Source organism: Corylus avellana, chromosome ca2 (genome assembly GCF_901000735.1).
Source record: "Corylus avellana chromosome ca2, CavTom2PMs-1.0".
Taxonomy (NCBI): domain Eukaryota; kingdom Viridiplantae; phylum Streptophyta; class Magnoliopsida; order Fagales; family Betulaceae; genus Corylus; species Corylus avellana.
In genome coordinates, this window is record NC_081542.1 from 22,576,680 (window position 1) to 22,589,206 (window position 12,527).

The 12,527-nt window shown below is 37.2% G+C and overlaps 2 protein-coding genes across 2 annotated transcripts; one reads left to right on the plus strand and one right to left on the minus strand.

Annotated features, from left to right (window-relative positions):
• Positions 1 to 4,635: 4,635 nt before the first annotated feature.
• Positions 4,636 to 5,262, plus strand: LOC132169336 (uncharacterized). The gene is made up of 2 exons (XM_059580388.1): positions 4,636 to 4,648; positions 4,763 to 5,262. The coding sequence occupies exons 1-2, from the start codon at positions 4,636 to 4,638 to the stop codon at positions 5,260 to 5,262; spliced, it is 513 nt and encodes a 170-aa protein (XP_059436371.1).
• Positions 5,263 to 5,918: 656 nt separating this feature from the next.
• Positions 5,919 to 8,614, minus strand: LOC132173006 (uncharacterized). Its single transcript, XM_059584571.1, has 4 exons — positions 8,482 to 8,614; positions 8,218 to 8,317; positions 6,496 to 6,629; positions 5,919 to 6,396 (listed from the first exon to the last, which is right to left on the minus strand). Exons 3-4 carry the CDS (start codon positions 6,619 to 6,621, stop codon positions 6,046 to 6,048), a joined length of 477 nt encoding a protein of 158 aa, XP_059440554.1. The 5' UTR covers positions 6,622 to 6,629; positions 8,218 to 8,317; positions 8,482 to 8,614; the 3' UTR covers positions 5,919 to 6,045.
• Positions 8,615 to 12,527: the final 3,913 nt, after the last annotated feature.

Sequence of the window (12,527 nt, forward strand, 5' to 3'; positions counted from 1 at the left end):
TTTGCAGAATTTTGCCCCCCCTAACACGCGTCCAGCCCAAAGAATCAGGTCCCCGCACAATGCGTGGACCTGGTCAGCTGTGTTCTTCGGCTATATTAGACGATTTGCCCCCCAATAATCCAAAGCACCCATTTAGAAACTCATCTGCCCGTGAAGCCAGGCGCCAATCTCGGTGGACAAGAGCTCTAGCCACGGCTCCACGCACACGCTCACAGACGAAGGTATTGCATGTCCAGCTGTTTGTTATGGTTTTGTTCAATGTTATTTTGTTAGTTTCGTTGTGCTTATATTGTGTAGCATTTTATTTTTTGGGTTTTCTTAATTTGGATTATTGGGGTTTTCTTATATTGTGTAGCATTTTACAAGTATCTAATTTAAGGTTGCATTAGTTTAGGACTAAAAAGAGTAGTAGTACTGAAATGTCTTTAATAGGGGATTGAGTAAGAGTAGTAGTACAGACAATGGCGATAATCAGTTTAGGACTAAAAAGATTTTTGTAGGGGGTTTGTCAGCTAGTCTAACTGAGGACGAGTTTAAGAATTACTTTAAGAGGTTTGGTAGGGTAACAGATGTAGTGGTCATGCATGACAGCACAATTCATCGGCCTAGGGGCTTTGGCTTTATCACCTTTGATTCGGATGAATCCGTGGAGAATGTTATGCAGAATAGCTTTCATGAGCTGAATGTCGGCTTGTGGAGGTCAAGAGGGCTGTGCCAAAAGAGGCAAATAACGGTGGTGACAGTGGTTTTAACACTTCATTTCTATTTGTTGTTGTTGTGTCGTGTTGTGCATCGAGTCCCTTATAAAAGAAAAGGAAAAAAGCAGGAATATGGTAGAGAGCATTCATTAGCTTTTCAAAATGCATCCTCTCTTCTTGTGCTTGAGTATTATCAAGTTTGAATATGTTTCAAGTACATTATAAAGATTGTGCATGAAAAACTGCATGCTTTATGCATTTGCAATGCGTTGTTAAAATTAGAAGGGGACTTTTTCCATGGGATTTCCTCTCTATTGATCAGTGTCGAAGCTAGGAAGGGATTTGGGAGGGTGGCAGCTTTAGGAAACTACCAAAAACCCCATAGATTTTTACAAGTATCTAGTGTCTTAATTTAAGGTTGCATTTGGATGTGAGGATTTAAAATCAAGGGGTTTGAGTAGCAAATTTTAGTATAAACTGTTTGATACGAATTTTGACAGTACATGATTGTTCTGAGTTGGAGAAAAAAGTGAGTTTTGTTTCCACAAATCGTTTGTGTTATGAGTTTGAAATAGCATCTTACACCTGGTTATTTCAAATTTGTCCTTTACATACTTCATTCAAGCCATTTGAATCAAAAAAATTGAAATCCAAATCATTGTCTTGAAATGCTTCTATTCAAATGAACCATAAATGAAATATTGGTATTTGCTACAAATATGTGGTACTCTGTTTATGATTTTTGCAGTCACCATATTTGCTCGCATTCTTTATCCACACATTGTCTGTTAACATTATAGCTTTATCATGCACCAATTGATTAAACCATTCCTGTTAGGTTATGGTATCAAGTTCAAATAAATGAGGGAAGAAATTTTTTCTTTACTTTTGAAATGCAAATGGTCTTTGGATCAAATGGCATTTCCTCTGTCCATAAATGATGGCGAAGGGTAAAGTCATAGGTTTAATCAATCTTGGGTGTTTGTATTTCCCTGCTTGTGTTTTCCTTCTTTCTATTTTTGTACAGTGGAGCATAGACATATTTTAACTTGTTTTTTGAGAGTTGAATAAAACTGCAAATTGATAAGGTTAAAAATTGGCCAAGGGGTATTGGCATTCATATGGTTTTGCTAGTTCACCTTATTGGCCATGGAAAAATTTTAAACAATTATGCTAAATATGTGTATATGTGTGTTGTGTTTGGTAGTAGGGTATTTCATCAATTATGCTTAATATGCCACCACTTTCTGCTTAGTTGGCATTAATGTTGGCCTTGTTTAATTTTCAGTTCGGCGGGTATAACTTGCGTCACCGACAATCCAACAACTTCAAGGTATGTTTCTTATTTTATATCAAAGCTTCATTCATTTCCAAATTGTTTGTGCCTAACCTATTTTACTGCTTATTGTAAATATGTCATATCACACTTAACGTACTCGTATATATTAGTTCGAGTGTCTACGTAAAAGCTTAGTTTTGTGCTGACTATGGTTGGTAGATAAGTATCATACATGATTTACGCACTTTCGTTTGTTGTTTTATATACTTATGCGTAGATGTCGTTCTTTACCACTCCCCGTAAGTCCCCTCGAAAGCATGGGATGCAAACCCCGTCCCCATCCCCACCGGAAGTGGCCATCCCACTGGCAAATGTGAAATGGGAAGAAAAGCACGACAATATCTTGGTGACTATCCTCTGTAACTGCCAAGATGACGGAGTTCGCCATCCCTTTAGGAAGCATATTCCGAACATCACGAAAAAATTAAACAGGCGGCTGGATGATGGCACCGCCTACACTCAAAAACAGGTGACCGACCATATTAAGCATCTTAGGGAGCTTTGGGTGCGCTTCTCGGACTTTGTCCGAGATAAGGCCGGCACGGGCTGTGGGTGGGATGATGATTTTGGGACTGTCACGGGAACTCCGGAACAATGGGAACACATTCGACTGGTACGCTACTAATATTAAGTTTAATATTTCCTTAATTATGCGAATTTCTGTACTTACTGACATTTTGTGTTTTATCTTGTGTTTTTTCATTTGTTTGCTCTTCCTTCTCAGACATCGAACCTCAAGAAGTACTACAGATTCCGAAATGGCCCCCCGGCGAACTTCAAGTCCCTATGCTACATCTTTGAGGGCTCAACATCCACTGGAAAGTTGAGGTATGCCAGCACACAATCCCCCCCGGGCAGCGATTGTGAAGAGAATGACATCGATCTCAACAACCCCGCGGCGATCATAGACCTGACGGAGCCCCAATGTGCATCATCTCACAAGGCAAAAGGAAAAGGGAAAGGGAAGTTGAAGAGGGAAGGTTCGCACTTGCAGGGATCGAACTCTAGCAAGCGTTCATCCAGGGGTGAGCAAATTTTCTCCGAGTTGCGAAGCGAGTATGATCTCTTGCGATCCGACTATTTACAGAGGTGCAAGCTTAGCGATGGCACTTCACCCGGCGATTGTGGTTCTTATAAGCCCCCTCCCAACCAGTACCCTGAGGAAGCCATCATGGACCGTATCAATGTGTTGGCAGCTGAAATGTCATTGCCCACGAAAAAATATGTCAAAGCATGCGACAAGGTTGGCGATCTGACTAGGGCAAGGATATTGTTGAAAATGAATGACGACGGTCTACGTCAGTGGCTAAATGATATTGATCCAGACAAAGACAATTGAAGCTGATGTTTTATGTTAATATTTTATGTTGTATTTTTTGTGTTTCCATTAACTAATTTCCATTTTGTAGGGATTAAGTTAGTTTGACTGGAATATTAGAGACTCCTAAGTTATGCTATAGTATGGATGCTTATTACGGAGTAGGATAACAATTTTAACATTAATGATTAATGATATTAACCCTGTTTTACTTCCCAATCCTAATTATCCGGTCGCATGTTATTAATATAGACTAAATATAGCCTGACGACGTTTACGCATGTTATGACTAGAATGTGACGGTATTCATCTCATTTAAATGTAGGCCTGTTGACATGTACGCAGCCGGCTCGTCTAATGGTAACATTGGTAATGGACGTCATTGGACGGACAGTATCGATGAATTGCCCGACTCAGATGCATCCGACACAGACGACGAGGATGAGCGTAATTTTGAGGGAATACGATTCGAGCTAGAGAATTTGCTGGTGCGCATGGCAATGATCGTGGAAGAATGTTACCATCATTTTATGCACCCGAGCGTAAGGGTTTGCATTCCACAGCGGACTTCCAAGCTGACTGGCGCAATGTGGGTACACTGGGTGCTTACCAATCCGAACCCAACCACATGCTATGAGCAATTTCGTATGTTGCCCAAAACTTTCTTAAAATTGTGCAACACACTGAAACACAATGGTTTTTTACAAAGCAGCCGGTATGTAAAGATCACAGAACAAGTTGCGGCATTTTGCCTAGTGATGGCACAGTGCCACACGCAGCGGACGGTAGCGGATAGGCTACAGCGCTCATTGCACACGGTAAGCGTTTACGTTAATCGGACAGCTAAAGCGCTGTGCAGGCTTGGGAAAAATATTATACGTCTAGCTGCGATGGAGTTGCCTCACCCATACGTTGCACGCAATGGCCGCTACTATCCATGGTTCGCGGTACGCCATAGCATAACATATCGCATTACTTCACAAACACCGATGTCATGTATCTATTGTCTTTTGTGTCCTATATCATTTTATGCACGCTTTCGGTAATACTGTTGTAACCAGAAATGCATTGGAGTGATTGACGGAACCCATGTTAAAGCGTGCGTTCAAGGTGAGAACATAGTGCCCTACAGAAGCAGGAAGTCCACAATAACACAGAATGTCATGTGCGTCGTTGACTTCGACCTTTGTTTCACATACGTTTATGCTGGATGGGAGGGCAGCACTCATGACTCGCGGATTTTCTAGGAGTGCATCGAGGATCCCACCGCTCTTTTCCCCATGCCGGTCGAAGGTACTGTACAGAGACATGGCTTTGTGTCAGGTTCTATTGATTTGTAATACGTTTACAATTCCTTTGCTATGTTAGAACCCTATGTGATATAATGTTGTACCTTATTATGTTCAGATTACTTTTACTTGGTTGACTCGGCCTATGGATGCTACAAGGGATTTTTACCCCCGCATCGCAATGAGCAATACCATTTGGAAGATTTCCGCCGCGGTCGCCGTCGTCCGAAGAATGCAGCAGAATTGTTTAATTATAGGCATTCATCATTACGATCAGCTGTGGAAAGAACGTTTGGAGTTTGGAAAGCCCGATTCCCTATCTTCGACAATATGCATCCATACCCGATTGAGAACCAACGACTATTTGTGGTCGCATGTTGCGCCGTACACAACTTCATTCGCAAAGACTGCGGTGCTGATGATCCACTATTTTGTGATGCCCTAACGACGCATTATGGGCAACATTGGATCGACGTCTCGCAATTGCCTACCATGACACCTGTTCCATACGTCGCACATGGAGCACCACCAGACCGAACCCGCGAAAGCAAGGAAATGATGATTATAGTCCGAGAGGCAATGTCCTCTCACATGTGGGAAACCGCGAATGAAGAGTAATTAATGTTATCTTGTATGGCTTCTCCATTGTTAATAAAGAAAAAATACAAGTAATGTAAAAATTGCCATATATGACCTTTTTGAAGGAAAGGACTATCTAATCGGAATCTTAACTGATCTCGCTTATTTAATCTAAATCAATAAGCATGGGATCATATGTGTACCTCTGCATCTAAGTAGACAGTGCTATCAAAAATATATGACCTCGAGGAACTCCTATAATCCATTTGCTCTTCGGATTGTAATTCACTTCAACCATTAATGTCAAATAAATAATACAATTTTATGGGATTGAAGGAAAATATCCAAATACATGTTTTATTCTTTCAATAAACTATATGTTATAGAAATGACACCCAATTGTTCTTACCATGAGTGAACCGATAAATGACAGATTACAAATACACATATGATCTACATTATCTTCATTATTCCCTATAAAGGACCAGGAATGCATTGTTAACGTATCATTGGATGTGCATTAACAGCTTCTTATACTCATATTTCTTATACGTATATGTAAGAATTAATAATTTATTAATTAAATAAACTACAAATAATCTAAATTAAAATTAAAAAAGTATTTTATGTTAATAGAGTATATTACTCTGGAAAAAAAGAGTATCTGTCGCAGCTCTGCACAAATAAGATGGATACGTTGTATATCAAGAAAAAGCGGATATAAATTACAATGATTGCGTAAAAGGAGTAGCACAATTAATACAAAACATCAAAAAATATAAGTTACAACGGTCAAGTATCTACAATTTAGTATGAAATAATTCATTTTAACATCAACTTGCTACCACTAGATGCATTGTAACCGCCAACATAAAGGAACACTAGCAAGACAAGCAAAGCTAAGACTGCTTGATACGTCATTTGTTTAAATTGGAACTTGACTGCTCTAGACTGGTTATTCGCTACCAGAGATTTCCACATCTCATCCCTAGACTGAAACATGTTTTCTAGGTGTGTTCTATACTGTGCTTGTTCGGCAGCCAACAATTTTTCAAGTCTACTAATTTCTGCCCGGGTTTGCTCTTCTATATCCTTCAAGCGTCGCATGATTCTTTTTTCGTAAGTTGTCATCTCGTTGTCAGCCCAAAGAAAGAAGCCACAATCACCAACTTGCTACAACATACAAAATTTGGAAAAAAGTCAATAATATACCCTAAACCAAATAAAACTGGTCAAAAAATGCAAACATGGAAAATAAATGTCATTCAATACCTTATACTTTTCGCACCCATACCACTTTCTGCTGTAGTTATCATTTGTCCAGGAATACCTTACGAACGCTACAGCTCCACAGCGACATAATGGACGGCCACTCGATGCATCACTATTTGCAGACATACTCAACCCTGTCATATTGTGAAGAAAACAAAGATGTAACAACAGAAAAAGGATTTGGTGGTCCCAAACCAAATCACTCTGGATGCTCAACAACCTCTTAGTAGAAAACAACCAGTCAGAAACAAATTCCACCCCAAGCTAACACCTTCCACAAACCAATACCACAGTCTCACAAAACATCCCCAATCACAACCTTTCGTACAAAATGATGCTGCCAATACATTAAGCTAAATTGGAGCATATATGCTGCCAATACATTGCAGTCCAAATTACCAAAATAAGAAACTTAGCAATGCTATCTAACTATACTTTCCCGTTCAATTAGATTCCATATCCAATTATACACTCATTGCAAGTGTAAAATACGACAAAGATGGGATATAATCCCTCGATTAAGTATGTACATAAAAATGAAAGAAATTGGCCTTCAAAGTTTTCTTGGGCACATGTCGCACAATCTTTAACAATTTTAGCATATTTTTAATTCATCAAAATTCACTGATAACATCAATGTACACAAAGAGAAACACATGAAGATGAAGTAGAAGCATGCTAAAACTTGTATAGAAAAAAAATGGAATACAGTCATTTCCCCTTTGCCCAAAAACACATTTGTTGTTGTATTCAGGTAGGTAAGCATGATGTTACAGTCATTTCCCCTTTTGCCCAAAAACATATAGCCTATTAGGTTGTATTCCATTATGCATGTTATAACACAGTAAAAAGGGCAAAAAAGGAGATGAAACTTATGCATCACTGTTCTTTAAAGTCTACCACCAGATTGCAGATCACGCAATCTGAGAAACAAGCAAATCATTGCAGAGATAGTCTTATCTTTTTTTTGATAAGTAATATTGTATATGTGAAAAAAAGTGCAATGCATCGGCAGCAACAGTTGACACCTCTAATCTTTTTCAAATTTTCCTTTAAAAAGATGTGAACTAGTATGCTGCCAAACGTGCTATTACACTGTTCCCAGAAAGCAAAGACTTTCTAATGGCATCATATTATGCCACAGTTTTATCGCTTCTCGGCTCTCATTTATTTCCACTAATAGGACACCTTTCCAGCCCTTACACCATCTCTTTCAACCTCCAATTGAATTCCATACGCACAAAGACCGCCCCCACTTGATCACTATTCTCATACACAACAATCTTTCATTTGTATCCAGATGCAAGTACATTAGATCTTAAAAAAACTATCATTCTCTGACAAGGACACTAGATACGACTGTGTCTAAAAGTATGAAACATTATTAAATCAAAATAACAAGAACAGTCAACTATTTTGAATCATGGGGAAGGAAATAGTGTTATTTCAGATTAACAAACTAAACAATGTTGATACCACAGTTCACGTCTAGCGAATTAAACAGAACCAAATATTCAGACCCGAAGCACTTACAAAAAAAATCATTAACAGAAATGAAATAAGAGCAGACAAATAGAGAGAAATGTGATTGCAAGATCAGATATTAGCAGTATTTAACTCAAACTAATACTGCAATACACAGACAAATACGCGTTTCAGGAGACAAACAAGCAGGACATAAACGAAATTCATCGGGGTGCTATCAAAAAAATTGAGACATACCCAGATGCCGGAATGGACGAGAATCCGAGTTGCTTCGCCGAAATCGCAGGTCTTGGGAAGTTAGCTTCAGCTGCACACTCACAGGACCGAAGCTGGCACCCTACAAAATAAGCCCTAAAATGTTGGAACACTCATTGAACACCAAACAGCCGCTGACACGCCAGAAAATGGCCCCAAATTCTGAAGAAAAACCAGCCAAACCGAAAGGAAATCAACAAAGAACGACACATGGGGAGAAAAATGAAAGGAACTTGAAGCTCTTACAGCATGGAAGCGCGATTTTCCCCCTGCTCGAAACAGAGCATGCGCTGAAGCCACGGTGAAAACGGGAACAACTGAGGCTGTACTTTCGGGAGCGGTGGGTGGTGAAACGGCAGCCGGTATTTTGGGAGGGGGATGGGTGATTCACGCTTGCAGGAGAAGCCAACGAGCTTTGGGAGTGGGCTGAAGGAGTTTGCTCTGCGGAAGCTTCACCCACGAAGATTTTCGGATGGTGTCTGGGTCAACAGCTCAGCAAACGTGTAAAATCAAGTCAGGGGCAAAAGTGTACATAAAATTTCACAAAAAGCCAAACACAGTGTCTGGGTCTCTCCAACGCCGTTGCCAAACGCTACCTGAATAGGAGAGAGAGGCTTTGAAATGGAACTCACAATGGCCCTGTTTGTCAATGGCCTTGGGCTGTTACTGTATTAGGGCCGGTACTGTAGCATTTTTTTGGGTATATGTGTTTGACTGATTTTAGTGAAAATGTTTTGTGGAGAAAAGTGAAAAAATATATTTTATATGGAAAAGGGTAAAAAATTTGTTTTGTTGTGATTTTTTTATTTGAATAATAATAAAAAAAAATGACTGATGTGGTATAAAAAGTAGAGATATTGAAATTAATTTTAAGGTGAAATTGTTTTTTTTTTTTTGGGATTGAGGCTGCCCTAATACAGTAACAGCCCAGAGTCATTGGCAAACAGGCTCAATCATACCTCATCCGAGCAAATGTTGACAGGAAGAGGAGGCGTGGTGCTTAAGAGAAAAACTCTTTGGCCAATGGAAGACTTGCACAAGAATCTTTGTTTTTTGTTTTTTTAAGCAAATCAAACATTAAAGCATGTCTCTTTTTGCATAAAAGTCTCATTCCTCTCGCCCCCTAATCAACCCTCCTTAATTAATTATTGAAAAGAAGATGCTAGAGCTGAGAAAGCCTGAGATCGTAAGGAATGTGAACAGTGAGGTTTGAAAAATTCCCATGATTTTGTTTTGCAGCAATATCATTGGCTAATGCGTCTCGTCTTTTTGTTTTATTTATATCTTTTAAAGTAAACATGTATGATAAAGTATTAATTAAAGAATTATATTTATTCTTTCTATCATATTAAATTATTGACATAATTAATTAATGATTTGACATAGTATTAAGTTTCGAATTCCAACCTTAGTTACCTAAAGTTTGGATAAGAATATACTACAATTTCAAAGGAATTGTAGTTTCACAAATTAGGTAAATTTATGCAATTTCTTATATCAAACGGGATGAAAAATGTTACCTATTCAAAAGGTAATATATTACCAATGAAAATTGAATTATTTTTATCAAGTTCTTACACTTTATATCGTAGAAAAGTTTTGAGTCAAAAACTGTCTTTTTGTTTAGTAAAGAAGAAGCGTTTCTTCATAAAATAAAGAAAAAGACTTTTTGAGTGATTTTTTTCTTATCTTTTTTTGCTGTCTCGGTAACATGCCACATTTTTAATAGGTAACATTTTTCAAGCCGATAGCCGTTCAATGCAAGGAACAACTTGAATTCGCATAATTTGAAAATTTATAATTTTTTTTAAATTATTACGGATCCTGATCCATAGAAGCCAATTCAAAAAAAAAAAAAAAAAATACTCTTATGGAATATAATAACCCAAATTAAATTACCATATTAACCATAACTAGATCACATTTTTCAGATTAATATGGATTCTAAAATCTAAAACCCTAATTATCATTTAATTATTAGTAAAAAAAAAAACTTTTGTAAATCACTTCATATTTATAATAATAATGTTGAATATAATATGTAAAGTTAGAGTAAAGTTCAAAAATTGGACCATTCCAAAAGCTTGAGTGATTATTAGTGCATGACAGGCTTGGTGCGAGCTAGAGCCAAGCAATGTAAACAGTAAGGTTTGAAAAATGCCTATTTTTTTAGTAAAAGTATCATTGACTGACTAAAGGAGCCTTTGGAGATGCTTATCTTCTATAATGTCCCATTGATCTTTTTTGTTTTATTAAAATATTTTAAAGGTTCTTAATATCTGCTCCATTAGATTTACCGTTAAAATTTGACAAAATGCGTACAGATAATGTACCTCAAGATGGTGACATATATACGTATTCTCTGAGCAATAAAATTCAACCATAGATGTACCAAACAAAGACAGAAAGGTTAAACAAGTTTGATCGCTATAGTTTATATATAATCAAATAATTTAGTCCACGTTTCAGCTTTATGAAAATCAAACTAATAGAATTTTTGCCATGCATGCATAAGACCTATATATAAAAACGTTATCATGTGCATATTCTTCTCATATCAGCATATACCTTAAAAAAAAGCTAAAATATATATATAAAAAAAAAAAAAAAAAAAAAAAAAAAAAGGGGAAAAAAAAAAAAGAGTGGCCGCAAAGGAGGGAGGAAAATCTCCTTCGTACCTGATGGAGAGGAAGGGTTAGACGTTAGGGGACTTTGCCCCCCCTGCAACCACTCCGGAGGGTTGGAGGTTTCCACCAAACTACCGTCACAAAAGTGGGGGTGACGCCACCTAAAAATCTCACCACTACTTGTTGAATAGATTTTTACTTATCACCAATCCATATTTTTTATTTTTTATTTTTTCTAATCAAATGCGGGAGAAAGGCTAAAGGGGTTGTTTTTTAAGTTTTAATGGATATGTTGATAGGACAAGAATGTATACATGCATGACATTATGACAACATATTTTATAGATCTTATGTGGCTTTTTTGTACACGTGGCAAGATGGTTGATGGACAGGAGGATGATTTGGATAAAGGTGAAAAACACTTGGACCAAATTTATTACATTGGAAAACCGTACCCAAAGATTTTTTTTTTTTTTTTTTTTTGATAAAATGGTAATCTACAACAATCAAGTTTGTTTAACCCAAAAGAGAAAAGGAAAAATTGCTAAATTGATCTTTGTGGTTTGATCATATAACAAATAAATTCTCATGGTTTCAAAATGAATTTTATAAATCCTATTGGTATGCCTTTATGAAAAAATGATGACTTTTGTACAAATTTTGGCCGAAATTGCAATTTTTTCCTCGGATAAAAAATTATAAATAAACAAAAACAAAAAATAAATAGATAAATAGAAAAAAAATAAAAAAATGGTTTGAGGGTGGATTGAGAGTGGCAGAACCACCAACTTAAGCATTTGGGGTGGTTGGTCACACCCTCTAGTACCTACGGAAGGTAATTGACTACCTTTGAGGGCCTTTCGGGGGTTTAGGGCACCATAATGCCAGTTTTCGCATAGCTAAATCACTTTCAAGCTAGTAGAAGTGGTTCGGCCACTCTTAAAGGATAATTATAGTGGTGGTTGACCATCTTTAAAGTTAAGAGATGGTTTGACTACCCTATAACAATTAATGGTGATAGTTTGATCACCTCAAGCTATGGGATGGTTTGGGGTTGTTGGTGATACTTCATGGTTATGGGAGTGGTTTGCCATCCCTAGAATTGGTTAGAAGGAATGACTGAATCACACCCAATGAGTCAATAACCTTTGGAGTGGTTCAATGGACAGTTCTTATAACGGTTTTCAAGGGTTGCCGAACTATCACCAAGGCCTTAGAGCTAGCTTTTAATTTGTAATTTCGTGATAATTCTGGTGAAAAAATTGCAAGAATTCATACATAAGAATCATTTGTCACTTATGAATATCACAAGAGTTTATAAGCTTATTTTGAAAATAAAAATTTATTTATTACATAACCAAAATCACAAGGACAATTTAACAATTTTTCATTTTTTTTTTTTTAAAAAAAAACATTTTATGACAAGGAAAAACAGTAATGCTGACTGCTAATGCATGCGGTACCTTACAAAGATGCCATCCCGCCTGCTTCCTACAGTTACCTATTTAAACAATATTATCCTGTTTCAACAATCTTGTCTTGTTTTGGACACAAAAGCCTATTCTTCTGTAATAAAATAACCCAAATTAAATTTTCACATGGCCATCACTAGATTACATTTTTTAAGATTAAGTTGGATTCTAAAGTCAAAAACTTTTACTATTA